This window comes from Sciurus vulgaris (genome assembly GCF_902686455.1).
Source record: "Sciurus vulgaris genome assembly, chromosome: 13".
NCBI lineage: Eukaryota > Metazoa > Chordata > Mammalia > Rodentia > Sciuridae > Sciurus > Sciurus vulgaris.
Genome location: NC_136474.1, coordinates 50,722,235 through 50,738,838, shown reverse-complemented (window position 1 = coordinate 50,738,838; position 16,604 = coordinate 50,722,235). Strand labels below are relative to the sequence as shown.

General features: G+C 40.1%; 1 protein-coding gene across 1 annotated transcript in view; it reads right to left on the bottom strand.

The window, feature by feature from the left end:
* Nucleotides 1–16,604, bottom strand: part of TTC39C (tetratricopeptide repeat domain 39C) — a 98,090-nt gene that overhangs the window by 33,400 nt on the left and 48,086 nt on the right. The window contains 2 exon segments of the mRNA XM_079108747.1: nucleotides 6,987–7,155; nucleotides 8,890–9,244. Coding sequence (XP_078964873.1) covers nucleotides 6,987–7,155; nucleotides 8,890–9,244 — 524 coding nt within the window.

The window sequence follows — 16,604 nt, the reverse complement described above, 5'->3', positions numbered from 1 at the left end:
AACAATACAGCTTCAAACAAGAGTATGATCACATAGCAAGGCTTCCAGAAGCAGGGCCAGAGCTCTGCTGTCATTTCAAATGGAAGACGGCACCAGTCTTACTGAAGCATGAGTTGGTGGAGTCTTGATTCCTGACAGGCTGATGCAGCACGGGCTCCCTAACAGCTGAGAGCTGCCAAGAGTCAAACGGACACGGTGTTCCTTCTAGGTATGTGTGCTTGTGCAAATAACACATATGCATATGTCATATGCACATATAAAACATAAAATGCACTGCAATTTCTTCTGTGTGGCCTCCAGGCCTTGTACGAACCTCTGCTCTGTCCTCAGGGAGTGCCACTGTGATTGTTTGCCAGTTCGGATGTGCTGGCCTACCAGACAGCGCCTATGGGATAAGGGGTATCACGTCTTCTCATCTCAGCCCTCCTGGCAACTGGCACGGAACTTCATTTGAGTACATTTATGTTTTGTCTCATGGACATTTATTTATTTTATTTTAGTATTTGAAATAAAATCATGTGTAAAGAAAGGAAACTAGTTTTTTGGCCAGCACATTGGAAATTGAATAAAGTTGGCCCCCTATATCCATGGGTTCCATGCCTGTTGGTTCCCTATCCACAAATTCAATCAACTGAAAATAGTTTTAAAAATCTGAACCTGTACAGACTATTTTTTCTTGTTGTTATTCCTTAAACAATACAGTGTAAAAACCGCTCATTGTGTTGATACTGATTAGGTAATGTAGAGATAATTTAAAGTCTATGGGAGGATGTGCATGGTTCAGATGCCAATCCTATGCTGTTTAATATAAAGAACTTGAACATCCACAAATTTTGGAACCCCACAAGGGGTCCTGGAACCATTGTTCATGGATACTGTACATGAAACTGTACAAGAAACTGTATCTGACTAGGGACCCTCCTCAGAAGGCCTTGCTCTCATTCAGCTTGTCAAGACATCTTTGCACCTTCTTGGAAACTGGCTGCAGAAACATGATAAAGTGGCCAGAAGGAAAGAGGATGGTCCCTGATAACCACCTTCCCTTTTTTTCTTTTTTTAAATGTTTTTTAGTGTTGATGGATCTTTAATTAATTTATTCATATGCAATGCTGAGAATCGAACCCAGTGCCTCACACATGCTAGGCACGCACTCTACCATTGAGCCACAACCCAGCCCCCACCTTCCCTTCTTAACCAAGAACTGGCAACACTCATGTGGAGCATCAGGTTTGAGGTCAATAGACTCCCTTATTTGTTCAACAAACAAACACTGTGGGCTGATATTCTGCTAGGCCCAGACTTCTGTTTCCAAACAACAAACACAAGGTTTTAAAATGTCAGCACACAGGATACTCACAAGTTATGGGATCAAGTCCAGGAGACAGTTTCAAAATAAGAGTCCTCAAAATATTTGCATAATAGCAATTTCATTAGAATATTTCATTAACTTACAAGGACTTTCATGCAAATATTTCATGAAATATTTATTTAAAGGAAGACTAATATTAAAAATTAGTTACTTCACTAAGAGGCCACACCATATATATGTGTGTGCGTATGCTTAAATACTCAAAATGACTAACAATGGTCACACAGTTACTTGCATAGTATCCACCATATGTACACATGCTGGCTCTTTCTCTCTCTCTATATGTGTGTGTGTGTGTGTGTGTGTTACATACAAGGTAGATTGTTAAAGTTGAAGAGGAAGAAAGATGTGCAAATCTGTATTGCTTAAAGAAAAGAAGGGGACCGGAAAGAAATCAAAATAGTCACTCAAAATGCAGACTGTCCCTAATACTTTAAAAATAAGAGAAATACTCATTAACCACTTGAATATTAATGAACTTAATGTTACACAGGTTTTCCCGGATGGAAAATATAAAAATTCAAAACTATATCTACAAACTCACATTTTAAGATTAAAGCTACTATACAATCCATATGTCAACTTCCTAAGAGCTCTTTGCATTAATGGAAACTCAAGAAAAAGTAAATACCTACGTAGTTCCTGGAGGCCCCAGAGCTACATCCATACCCCTTTTTCCATTCAGAGGCCTAGCTTTACTGCCAGATCTCAATGCCAAAACAAGTGCTTTCTCTCCAAAAGAAAATACGATACCCTACTTCCCAGGCTTAAGCACTCAGTGTGACTAACAACAGTCACCTAGTTACTTGCATGGCATCTACCATATGTTAGGCACTGTCCTATTCACTGCAGCATGATAGGTCAGATGGCAGGAGCCAGGGAAAACAGAACAGGTAGAAAGGGAAACACCAGTGGATGGGGAAGGTTGAAAATTCTGGGAAAAGTAGAGGCAGAGAATTCTGTCTACAGTCAGACAACAGCTCCTGCACTCACCAGCGTAGGTACAAGAGTACCACTGAGGTGCAGAACTTCACCACAGGGTCATGGGAGGCCACCACGGCACAGCATAGTGAAGCCTCTAAAAGGAGGTTGATGTAATGGCAGGAGGCACTTTTATGTTAAAGAAATCATCCTCCCAGGATTCCAAAGAGTCTCAAACAATGAAAGGCAAAGTATGTAAAAAAAAAAAAAAATTGTTAATGAAATGAAAAGAGGAAGTGGAAAATTGCACATGATTCACAATAGTGAGTACAGGACAGGGGAGATGGATTTGTGCCTATTGAGCTAAACACCCCAGATGAAAGCAAGTTTTATACCAGAGCAGCCATTCAGATGCTTGAGTGGATCTGCATGATTTCTTCAGTGATTTCATCCACTGAAGAAACTAATAAGCTAGTGCACTGGCTGCACTGCTTAGATTAGAACCCCAGACCACATTCCATGTGCACTGACAAAAGACCTCACGGGGTCCTATCACTCACCTAAATGCTCACTGACAAGAAAAAAGACTCTTTGCAAGCAAATTCATCCACTGAGTCCTGTGCTTTCATAAACAGAGTCAGGGCTTTAGGGGCATTACAAAAAGCCCTTGACAAGAGCCACAGCGCAGCCTCCCTGGGTAGAGATTCTCACCTGCGAATGAAGGATGCCACCATCTGATGCCTTCCTACCCTCCTACTTGGGAAGATGAATGAAATGCCAGTGTCTGGGCACCATGAGGAGAATAACAATCAAATTTCAAGAAAGCCCTAAAACCCATTCATCCTCTGGGCTTTGGGAAAGAGACAAACAGAAACACTCCTCGCATTTTGCCAAGCTCTGAGGCTCCTGCACATGTGCAGTGAAGGATCTCATTTCCTTTCTCTTCGAACCAAATGACAGTGAAGTGAGCAAGCTGCTTCACTGGGACACAGCTCCGGCATCCACCACCTGTGCTCTGATGGCAGATGTCTACTCTTAAAGAGAAGGAACACTCGCTAAGAGCGACAATGAGGAACAATGAGGACCCTGCACCTCCCAAACCAGAGTTATGAGAAGCCTTTGTGGAGTTGTGGCTTCCTTATTTCTAGAACCATCCCAACAACAATGAACGATTATTTACTCTTAGTATTCTTCCACCCCTTATAGGAATGAATTGTGGCCCAAACTAAAATGGTGACAAATTTTAAGGGGTTTTTTTTGGGGGGGGGAAAGGGGATGTTAATTGAACTATAAGTCAAGCATTTTCATTTTAAAACAAAACAAAACAAAAAACTCAGTGGCAAACATAAAAAATATAAATTCTGACTTTGGCATGCTTATTTACCAACTTCAAAACACAGTACAAAAACTTCATTCATCAGTGGAGTTTAGAAAGAGAATTCTCATAAATACCTAATGCCATGATGCCTCATTGCTGTGGTACACACAATTGTAAATTTTAGGTTCTCATCCCCAGTCAGAACATCTCTGTTGAACACCAGATCCAGTGGAGGCTGAGTATTCCTTACCCGAAGTGGTTGGGACCAAAAGTGTACTGAATTTTGGATTTCAGGTTTGGGAATGTTTGTGTGTGCGTGTATGTGTATATACGTGTGTGTACATACACGAGGCACCTTGGGGATAGAACTCAAGTCTACACACAGGTTCGTTTATGTTTCATATCTACCTTGTACGCCCAGCCGGAAGGTAATTTGATATGAGACTTTTAGTGCTTCTGTATTTTGGTGCGCCTATATTTTGACTACAACCCATCACATAAGGTGAGATGTGGAATTTCCTATGTGTGGCATCAAACGTTCAAAACGTTTCACATTTTGGAGCACTTCAGATTTCAGATGTTTGGATTAAGGATGAGCAACCTGGATCATGATGTTTTTTGCTACTCAAAATGTATGTTTGCGCCGGGTATGGTGGTGCAGGCCTGTAATCCCAGCAGCTTGGGAGGCTGGGGCAGGAGGATCACAAGTGCAAAGCCAGCCTCAGCAAATTAGCACCGGTCCTAGTAATTAACTGATACATTGTCTCTAAATAAAATATAAAAACACAAAAAGGGCTGGGCTGCAGCTCACTGGTACTCATGGTACCAATAAAGTGCCCCTGGAACCAAAAAAAAAAAAAAAAAAAAAAAAATTATGTTTGCCCTTTAAGAAATGTAAATCTAAGAAAGAACTCATCCTGCACTCAACTTTCATTTCAGAAATGATCACTGGAGTGTTCAGAAGGCTTAGTCAGTTTAAAACTTCCTTTTGTATCAGAGTTCCTCTTACACAAACTCAAGGGAGTGAGAAACTTTAAGAACCTGAGCCAGGCGCAGTGGTGTATGTCTGTAATCCCAGTGACTTGGGAGGCTGAGGCAGGAGGATTGTGAGTTCAAAGCCAACCTCAGCAAAAGTGAGGCACTAAGCAACTCAGTGAGACCCTGTCTCTAAATAAAATACAAAACAGGGCTGGGGATGTGGCTCAGTGGTTGAGTGCCCCTGAGTTCAACCCCCGGTACCAAAAAAAAAAAAAAAAAAAAAAAAAAAGAACCTGAACATCTTTTCTTACAAGTAGGGCCACAAAAACACTAAGGAATAGCCCTCACTGCATAAGAGATGGGTCAGAACTATGCTGCTAAGAGCAAGAGAAAAATGGGAGAAACACAAGCACAGACTTTGAATGCAAAGAAAACAGTCTCAAGATAATAAGAAGAAAAATAACTTGGACATAGGTTTAAATACCAAATCCTAGTGAGCTTTCTGTAATGTGTTCCAAGATAAATTATTAATATAACCTCTAATATATATCTGTTAGGTAGTACCTAGCAATGAGCAGTGAAATGCATGGAAGTTCACAAGTGTTCTTTAAATTACTTTAGGGTCTTCTTTAAACTACTTTCAAAGTAGACGAGAATGCAGAGGGTGGTAGTTAATTTGCAGAAAATAAACAGAAGCAAAAGAGTTAATGGGAAAACAGGTCAAAAGAAAAGGATTAATATTGGACTAACTCTTGACAGGGTCATTGACGTTGTGAAGCTAGGAATATGGCTACAAATGTCTCAATGTGTCTGGAAAGGAAGATTCCTTTAGTTGTGCAGGTGCACTAAGGTAACTTTTGACCAGCTATTGACCCCAGTGCCCAGATTAAACATGTGATATGACTTGTAAATGAAGCCCCCCTCCTAAATAGGACAGTCACCATGACAGTTCTGGAGAGGACCCACTAAGGTCAAAAACTCCACCGCCTGACGTGAAGGAGGAGTTGAACACCTGAGTGGCAAAGAGTACAGAAGGTGGTTCCCAGCTCTTCGGTAAATATCAAATGTAATAAATTTGGAGACAGCATTGTCTCCTGTCATGCTCTGCTCAGAGATGGCCCACTCTCTCTCTTGAGAAGGCTTAAGCCTCACTTTGTTTTTACTTTACTTTTACCTCACTTTCACTTATAATAAAGTTCTCCTGTATGGCTTTAGGTATCTGACACTAAATTTTCTTTCATCGGAACACAAGAATGGAGGTTTGGAGTTTCAGCTCCCTGCTTTCCTGTGACATATTTATGTATATATATACACACGCATACATGGAGAGGGCTTAAAAAATTAGAGAATTGCTCTTCAGAGTCTTCAGACTTAAGGAGTCACTTCATGAAGGGAAAAGAAAATGACTGGAGAAATCATTTACACTCCACTGCCAAAAAGGAAAAGAAACGAGCCATCTCTGTGCCTGTGAAAACATTCCTCAGCAAAAAAATCTCCAAAAGTACTTCTGGGGTTTGCTGGGGACCAACCCTGGCAGACTGCCTGGTTAACTGGAGCACAGGATGTTAAAACCTCAAATCGATTCACTGCCACTGACTGGTAAGAAAATGGGTGGGGCACACAGTCTAGCAGCCACCTTCTTCCATATGGATGATGAAGCGCTTCTATTTTCATTTTTCTACAAACCCTCATGCACCCGAGCAAGCAGATAAAGATGCAGAGGAGAAGTGGAACCCAGCAAAGGCCAGGGCATATTTTGATTTTGGAGTGGGACGACCCAGGCTCCCTTGCTGGGGAAGCTCAGGACATTACTGGTAATCCCTTGGATTCTTGTGTTTCTTTTCTGTAACCCATGAATGACACTTTTATATCTATGCACAGGGTTGTTCTGAGAAGCAAATGGGATTGCGTGTGTGAAGCTCTTGGCATGGTACCTAGCCAAATGAAGCACATGAAAATGTGATAAAAGCTACTGTTATTTCAAAGCTGATGCTGTCCTGACATTTAAGGCAGTAACCTTTATATAAATCAATTGTTAGCTAGGATCAAAATTTAGAGATAGATTATTAATAAGTCAGAGAAGGAAAAAAATGTATTTTGTGTTCTTCATCTAAGAGATTTAATAATGCTCCCATGCCTTATGCTGTGAGTACACCAATCACGTCTCGTAACCGATGAGGAATGTCACCTCTGCCTTGCCCACGTCCCCTGAACAGAAGGTAACTGACTAACATCCTGGGTTCCTGGAAGAGTCTTCCTTAGCAAATACATATTGAAAGGCAAACAAACAAAATGTTCCTGGGCCTATGACATTTTGCTCATCAATACTGGCCCCCAAGCAGATAGAAGAGTTCTGGTCATTAGAGGCTTTATTTCAAAAAGATGAGGAAAGTACTGTACCTCTAATCGCTGGATCCGTCCCTTGAAAAACATAAAGAGGGAAGAATTTGGATATGCAGATTCTTTTTTGAGGAGAATTTCCTTAGCTTCATCCAGGCCCGCTCTGTTATCACTGCCATCCAAAGCGAAAAACGGGCGGACCACAGTATGATACCAGAGTAGAGCTAAGCTGTAGAGGGAGAGAGCGGGGACACTGAACAAGGAATTTCTCTTCAATTGTTTTTTTTTTTTTTTAAATAATCAGCATGTGTTATTCTAATGCGCATTTCCCCCCCAAAACTTACTATGCGGTATAAAGTGATATCAGAGCACTTTTCCCCATTTTAAGGCTGTCAATATTTGGAAAACTGCTACTTCAGCACAAGGTATAAAGCATCATATTCCCCCTTCCATCAGAAGAGAGGAGAAGGCAACAGAAGCATATAGTCTTTCTGAGCCTTCTGGATGGATGGCTGAAGATTGATATGTAAATTTCTGAATTCTATACCTCAGTCATCAATGCCCACATTAGACACTATAACCAGTCACCATGAAATTATTGAAATTATTGTCCTCTCATAATAAAATCTTTTACTTTTTGCACAAGGAAAATGTGGCTTTCTCCTGAGTTCACAAAAGTTAGGGTATCAACCTCAAAATCCAAATTTATTAAATAAGAGTCCACATTCACAAATATTGTTATACTGCATTGAAATCAGTGAGAGGAACAGATTTAAGGCCCTTTCTCCAGCTCTCAAAGATGATCAATTTAAAAAACAAACAAACACATAAGTAAATTACTTAAAATTCCCTTACTTCAAACTCATTAAAGAAAAATGTCATGTTAAACTTAGGCAAATAGAACAGTCATTGAGATCTGCTTTAGTGAACAGATGAAAATGTTTAACCAGCATGTCAAATATTTTTATGTAAATGTACACTTCCAGTGTGCTCATAAGTTCAATTCTCTCATGGAGATTATCCTAATTTAAATTAAATTAAATCCATTCATTCCTTTCTCAGAAAAAACCATGAAATAATATTAAGATATACACAGAGAAATAATCACAAGTTATCAATCTTTTCATTCAAATTAATAAAGGACCACTGTGTAATGAGTTTGGAGAGGCACAAATACTTTTCAAATGAAAAACAATGATTTTTAAGTAACTATCAACAGATTAAGAGTTGGCATCCAAACTCCTCAATACTGACATGAATAGAAATATACCTCACTCAGGTCCTCTGTGATATCAACATTTTGCTTAGAAAATTTTGACAAGTGGCATCATATCAGACAAACACCTGGAGTTTGGTTAAATTGTTCAAATTGCAAATTGACTTTAAAAAAATCACATATAATTTTTAATCAATGAAGAAATGGGTAAATCCTTGCTCTGGATAGTTACAACTTTCCCACCCTCTTGTATTCAAATAATTGTCATTTAAATTTACACTAAGCAACATAACATGACAACAGAGCAGGGTAGCACAAAATATCTGAGTCACTCAAGGGACCAACAGATCAGCTAGAACCATGAAGGAAAATTATCTAATAAGAAGATTCTTTATAGGAATAAAAATTTCTAAACCACAGAAAAAGGCTTATCAAATTTGTACCTCTTGAGTTCAAAAATCAGTATCGTGCATTTTAGTGACTGTGGTCAAAGTCACAAAAATGGCTTATAAAATCAGTGGAGGGTAAATGATAAGGTCACTTTACCTGTTTGTTAGAACACAGGACCCATAACTACTGCCACCAGCACAGAGCACAGTGCTTGGTGCTGCATTCAAAGACGTAAGGCACAGCAACGCGTCAACCAACCACGCAATTTTCCTGAAGTTTCCTTTAAAGATTTTGCTTGTTGATTACTTACTTTCAACACTATATTATCTACCAAAGCATTGCAATATAGCTACTCACGTAGCTAAAGGGGCCTTCATGTCCTTACTTTCGCTTGCATACATCAGTGAAGAAAGCCCCTGCAGGCGGTCTCCAGGAAACCCCAGCAGATTGATGATTTTGAGCAGGTTTGGGGGCACCATGGATATGCAAAGGTGAAAAAGGCCATATCCAAAGCTAACAGCACCTTTCAGTCTGTTTAGGGACTCCTCAGTCACCCCTTCAGCCACAATGTGATTATCATTTGCAGTGTCAGAAGTGGAGGGCTCTTCAGTTAGCTTCTTCTGATACAGCTCCTGAAGGGCATTGATGTCCAGATAGCATTTATTGTAAATCTTCCAGGCTTTCCTAAGGATCCACCCACCTTTTATGTATGCTACAAAGAGAAGGGGAGAAAAGCATTTGAAAATTGGCCTTAAAAAGAATTTCTGTATTCAAACAATAAAGGATATTGGAAAACAACCTGAAAATCAAGCAAAATTGTTTAAACACATTAAAATTATTAGCTATCACTGCATCTAGTTTTCTTTGTAGTGCTTACTTAAATCTCTTATTTGCATGACTCTTTGGCAAGAAATTTTATATGCATATATATTTGATCACCCTGCTCTATATTTTCATTCCTTCAAAAGAAAGTTCTAAGTCTAGTTCACTGCTCAGTTTATACCCAAGCATTTTAGGCATCTTGCCAAAAAATAATACAAGCAAATAAAAAGAATGAATTCATATTTACTGGATAAACAAATGGCCAGTTTATTGCAGAAAAAAGATTATTCATGTTAAATGCAAAGAATCCCCAACTCACCTACACCTCATGCCTGCTGTGTGGTTTAATACACCTGACTGGGATGGATTTGTTTGGTCAATGACAATGGCCTTAACCCACTGCCCCAGCCTAGAGAGATCCACAGTGAAGAGGGTGGAAAACAGTAAGTTACTCCATGCCACAGGGTGACAATCTGTTTCTTTTGTTTTTAGCACTAGGGATTCAACCCAGAGGTACTCTACCAATGAGCCACAACCCCAGTTCCTTTTTTTTATTTTTTGAGACAGGGTCTCACTAAGTTTGAGCTGGCCTGGCACTTGTAATGCTTCTGCCTCAGCCTCCTGAGTCACTAGGATTATGGGAGTGTGCCACTACACCCAGTCTAACCTGTTATTTTTAAAGCTGCTTCCATTATTCCCCGTTAGGCCAATGTTTCTTAGTAGAATCCTCTTGAAAATGTATTACAAGGAAGACCTCAAGGATAGGAGGCAAGATGCAGGATTTAGCACCCTTCAAGCCCACTGAACCCTCTCTAACAGGCCCTTGGCATCCTGCTATCCACATCTTCTCTGTGGACATTTTCACCTCCACATGGGGAGGGTGTACCAACCTGTGATTATTTGAGTGCATCCTGTTTTAGATATTAAGTGTCACACAAAGGCCCATGTGTTGAAGGCTTGGTCCCTAGCCTGTGGAGAAAATGGAAGTGGAGGTGGAGACTAATGGAAGGAAGTTAGATCACTGGAGGTTCTCCCTTGAAGGGGATATTGGGACTCTGGCCCCCTCCCCTCTCTCTTTGCTTCCTGATTATCATGCAATGCAATAAGTTCAAGTGACCATGGACTGAAACCTCTGAAACGTTGGGGCAAAATAAATCTTTTCTCCTTGTAAGACAATTTTCTTAGGCATTTTGTCATAGCAATGGAAAGCCAACACACATCACTGCCACATTTTTTGAGGAAGGGGTTTTCTGTAGGGAATTTTCTGTAAAATTTAACTCTGTAGTAACCACAGAATAGAGTTATTCCATGTAGCACCGCAAATGATATCATGGCCCTGACCTTCTTGCACAAATGAAAAACATGAACTATCTCAGACTTCCACACCCTTTGGAACAGGAGGAAAACAAATTTTTAAATTTCAGAAATTACATGATATAAAATAACATCTGATCTAGAAAAATCCCAATCCCTGAAATGAATGTGAGCTAAGACTATATGGTATGTACTAAAAAGAGTTAGCTTACTAGCTCTGCCTACTGTCCTTCGAAAGGCCTGCTTACAATGTAGACCTTGGCTGGATATGGAATTTGGACATGGGAGGGGTTCTTACTATTCACAGATCTAAAAGAGTGGCTTGCTGTGTGGGCTTAATCTGTAAAAACAGTGTGGTTTATACTGAAGGTCTGCATTCCTTCTGGGAATTTAAAATTTGGTTATGTACTAGGTAGGAAGTACCTGCATGATCAGCCCCATCATGTATATCTAAAAACAACAAGTAAAAAAAAAAAAAAAAAAAAAAATCACAGTTTTGAGTACAACTGCAAGCTGAGTCCCGAGTCCTCCTTGTGAATTATCAAACCCAGGAGAGGACTTGGAAGCCTCCAGTACATACTAGAAAGCTATTATTTTACCTAAGCATATCATTTTCCAACAAATGATAGCCACCTTTCCCATGGGATCATAATTAAAAACACAATCATCTTCCAAGGTTGAGCAGTTAATATCCTAGAATCTATATCTACTGAAAAGAATGCTATAAAATTGAATGAACAAGTCAAACAAAGTAGCCTATAAAAGTTTAGGGAACTATTTTCATAATTTTGTAATTACACAAGCAATACTTGTTTGAAACAATCTTTTTATTTAGTTCAATATAACAGAAGTAGTCATTGCACCAAGAATGAGATTTCAGGCACCCATCTAGTAAATCAGAGAGAAATGGGATGCTCCTTTAAAGCTCAGTAGATGTCCCCCTCCAAAATGGATGTACTATAGGAAAATAAAGGTTTGAGAAAACCCTAAAACTTCTTTGTGTGCTAACAAAGTAGATTTTCAAGCATTTGAATTGGTCCAACATGCTCACAAACAAGAAAGATGATTCTCAGTTATGATTACAAAAGCCAAAGGTGTAATAAAAAAGCAGAAAAAGAAAAGTTATAGGAAACTCTTCTTGAGAACAAAAGCAATTGAGATATAACTGAACATAAATAATCACTGGCTTGAAAATTTTTAAAAATGAAAGAAAAAGGAAGTCTGCAAAATCCTAAACATGTTTATCAGCTATTGATAAAGTTCCTGTTATATGCCAGGGACCATGGTGGCATAGAAGGGACACAAAAGAACTATAAAACATAATTAAAAGATTATTTTTAAATTCTAGCCCTCCAAATGCCTGAATAAAATGAAGAGATCAAAAAAACGTTAAAAAGCATGTAACATAAGACAATATGTATGAATGTACATACATGGTTCATATGTAGAAAAAGTGAAGATAAACCATGCTAAGTGTTTGAGTGAATGGTTCTTTTTAATTTATTTTTACCATTAAATTGTTTTCCGTGTAACAAACATATAAAAATGCCAAATAAAGCACTACAGAATTTCAGTAGAAAATTTCACTACCTCCTACCCCCAGGCCTAACTGGAAATTTGGAGGGAAATTTTTAACTCTTTTTCTCAATGCAGGAAAAGGCAGCATTCTAGGAGAGGGGTACAAGAGTATGACACTGAGGAACAGTGGCAGGTGAAGCAGGAGATACAATGGAACCAATGGGTGTAAGTCCAGTCGAGGAATGAGCATCAGCTACAGAGAGACCGGAATCTCCAGTACTGAGGCTGAAGGGGTAGTGTTGGGGAAATTGGGTGTAACAATCCAGATCTCAGATGAGGATTAGGGAAAAGGATGGTAGCAAGGAAAACAGACATAAAAATCTATTAAGTCCTCTCTGCATGAAACTCAGTTAACAAAATCAAAACCTCATTCTTATAGAAAAAAAAGTGAAATGAACTAAACATGTTTTTCATTTCATGCCTAAGATAGGCACTTTGGTACCAATTTTTAAAAATCACATATTGGAATCCATAGCAACATGCTCGAAGAGCCTTCATTTGAACCAGGGAAATGAAAACCAATGTTTTGGATGTCAAAGACTATACACTGAAATATGTCCAAAACAAAATTAACATGCCTGTAGAGAAAGATTTTGCTTTTACAGTTTTCTACATTCAACTGGATATTGAAATAGGTTCCCCAGGGACTTGCCCTACTCCTGGTCCCAAACACTGTGGCCCATTTGGAGGAGGTGGCACTACGTGAATTGCAGCCAGAACACAGCAAGATCCAGCTCTGCACCAGGAGCACGCGATCACCTAGACTCAGCAATAATGCCAGTGAGCTCCCCACTTCCCAAGACGAATACAACACAGCATTCAATAGTCACACACTGCCTGGCCTTCCAAAGGCTCCTCCGAAAGGTCAGTATAAATCATTCAGCCATGAGGATTGGCCTGTGCCTGTGGAAGAAGGCAGACAGGATAGGAACACAGCATTTGCCCTATGATAATAGATTCAGGCATCAATCCCACTGGGAGGTGGAGGGGACATAGGAGGTGAAAGTCCTTCCTGGGAAAGGGCAAGGGTTGCCTGGAAAATGAAAATGTCAAGTTGCACTAAACTGATCTTGGAATGAATTTTGTAATTTTGCAGGGGGAAGGTATGTGACGAGAGCATCCAATGTGCATCCCTTACATTCATTCACTTGTGCGACAGTGAGACCAGTTAACCCTCTAAGAATGGGTAAGTACCGGCTTGCCTCTCTAGTGACCCAAATAACAGACTCTGAAGGACAAAAGTGATACTGTTTCTACCAGTCAGCCCACCTCCTCATTATCTTCACCCCCAGTTAGCAGACTTCTATTGGACTCGCTTTTCCACTCCCCATTCCTTTCCTCAGTGACCTCATCTGTCCTCCATTCCTCCCTTTAATTCACTTAATAGACACCCACTGTGTGCTAGGCAGAGGCACCAAAGCAAGTATCAGGGACACAGAGAAGAAAATAAATGTTGATTCTTTTTAATTCTGCTCAGGGACAGAATCAGGGATCCTTGACCTTCCCAAAGGTTCAGAGTTGTTCACACCCCTAGCAACCTCTGTGACGACCCTACATGTCAGCTGGCTGTGGTATCTTCCCGAGACAGAACTCATTTACCCATCATTCCCCCTGCTAAACCCGAGCTCCCTCAAGGCAAGGGCTGCCCCTCATTCATCTCTGGATTATCAGCAGCCATCATCTCGCAGCATCCAGTGTGTTCTAAGTGCCCCATGTGTGTTGGAAACAGGGAAGACAGGAGGGAGACCAGCAACATCCCTGCCCTCAAGTTTTCAGTCTCATATTTTGGCAGACACATAAAAAAGTGCATATGGCTGTGTGGTAACTGCTTTAACCGGCTACGTCCTAGATGTACACAGAGCAACACAAACTGGACTGATGGAGTCAGTAAGGAGGGAGGAAGGCTTGGGCTGCACTTGACTAGGAAGATGAAAGATGAAGGGGCAGAGGTGTTCCAAGCTGAGAGGCAGCATGGACAGGCAGCAGGCAGCCAAGGGGACCTAGGGAGGAGGCAAGGAGCTCTGCTCAGTCAGGTGAGACAGTGGGCGGCAGGAGCCTGGGAGGGGGCGGGCCACACATGGAAGGGTTTTGGACTCTATCCTGTGGTCAGTGCAGGACGGTTAGGTTTCTACAGCACAGGTGTAACACGGGTCAGGAAGATGGCTCCAGGGGTAGTGCAGAGACTGTGGCAGGGAGAGGGAGCCAAGGGGCAGCAGGCTTTGCTCTATGTGGGACTCATGCCACTGGACACAGGGAGAAGTGAGGGAAAGGCCTTGGGAAGCACAGGGTTTTGAGCCACGTGGTGACACAAGTAATCAGACTGAGGTGATGGGAAGAGGTATTAACACTAGGAATTTGGTTATGAAATAAGAAAACCATGGCTCTGGTCCTGGTCTGTCATCCCTCACAAGCTCTGCAAATCGCTCACTCTTGATTGTCCCTGGAAAGGAAGGAAAAGTGGCTCAGTGTTCATCATGCCAAAAACACAAGGATGGGTAAGACCCAGGCCCCTATCTTCAAATCCAAAAGGAAATAGAGGGCACCGATGATAATCTCAGGTGGCCAGTGCCACAAAATGTTTTAAAAATAACTCCTTATTACACAAGTAATATATGCTCCCTCGAAAAAGATTCTTGGATCATAGAATAATGAAAAAGAAAGTAGTATGGGAAAATGAAGAAAGATGAGATGGGACAGTTCCTTACAAAGAAATCAAATGAAGTAAACACTCTTTGAAAAGAATGAAGCACTAAAATTTATTACTGGTTCATTCCCTCTCAGAGCTCTGGTCAGTGTGTGCCCACGAGGTGGCCCAATGTTCCCTCAGCCCCGCTCGAGGAAGATGAGGGACACTGAGAAAATGTCTCAGAAAGGAGGATTTTGTTTTTGTTTTCTTCTAGAAAATTATCCAACTAAAATGTTTTCTAAGAAATGGATTCCAACAATGAATCATTTGTAGTCGTTTGAAAAGTAAATGAAGCACGTTAGTTCTGTTTGTTTGCTTATGTGAAAAAGACGTAGAACTATCCAAAAAGTGAACTGCCACCACACAAATTCACTAGGACCAGGGGTTTTTATAGCTGTGAGAACTTCTCTTCAATATCAATTTCACATTCAATAAAACCTAGGGCCTCAGGAAACATCAAGGATGCTATTACACATCTATGGTAAACAGGATTAAATAATTGTTTCACATCAAACTATTAGAGGAGTGGGTAAAAAATATAATGGCAAACTGAAATACGGAATGGGATGGAGGGGCCTGGAGTGTGGCCCAGTGGTAGAGCACTTGCCTAGCACAACTGTGGCCCTGGGTCCCACCCCCAGTACCACACAAAAAAACGGGGGGTTGGTGGGGCTGGATGTGAAGCTTAGTAGTAAAGTGGCCACCAACATCACAAAAGCTAGTTAATCAAGTAGTTGAAATAAAAATAGATTCAGCTTCACTAATAACAACAAAAATATACAAAAAAAGAATGCTCACATGTCTAAAAGGAATTGATTAAATAAACTATGGCCTATCCCTATAGTAAAATAATATGCTATTACTTAAAATTATCTTATGAAACTGAGTCATAGAAAAATATTCAAAATATAACCTAAGAGGGGAAAGTCAGATACAAAATAATACAGATTAAATATTGTAAAAATTTTCTATTTTTATACAGAAGAAAACTTTACCCATTCTTTTTTCTGAATAAAGAATAATTCCTTGTGAGTAGAGATGATGACCTGCTTTCTTTTATACTTGTTTACAATGTCAAATTTTTTCATAATAATATTAGCAATTTTATAATCAGAATAATTTTAAAATAAATAATACCATCTGACCACTGTAACTTCACATAGACAAGGTCCTTGGTCTATGCTTACCACACAGCATGAGCTCTGCAATTTTTTGTTGAATGAACAAATGAAGGACAGATATGCTCACTTTTTAACTTTTGACATAGTTTTACACTTAAACGTACATTGGCTTTCCCCTTCTCTAGCTCAAGGGATAGTCCAGCCTCACTCACCCACCTGAGGTGCTGGACCACACACATGCACAACTGTGCACTGGGTCACCCTTCTCTCTGAACAGATGTCTTTTTAATGGCTAAAATCAACTCTTTTTACAAGAGTCCTTGATGTCAGGAAGATAATGTACAAAATCACTGAAAACCCAGAGTTCCTGTCTTGACCAAAAAGCTCCAGATAAGCTCTGCTGCTCTTTTATATCCAAATTAATGTGGAATTCCAAATGGGGTTTTCACCTTACTTAGGTGATTCACATGTGCTATGAGTTGTCAACCACCCAAACAAGATTTTGAAAGAGTAATGAGAAGAGGATTAAAGAAAAAGACATGAACCAAAAG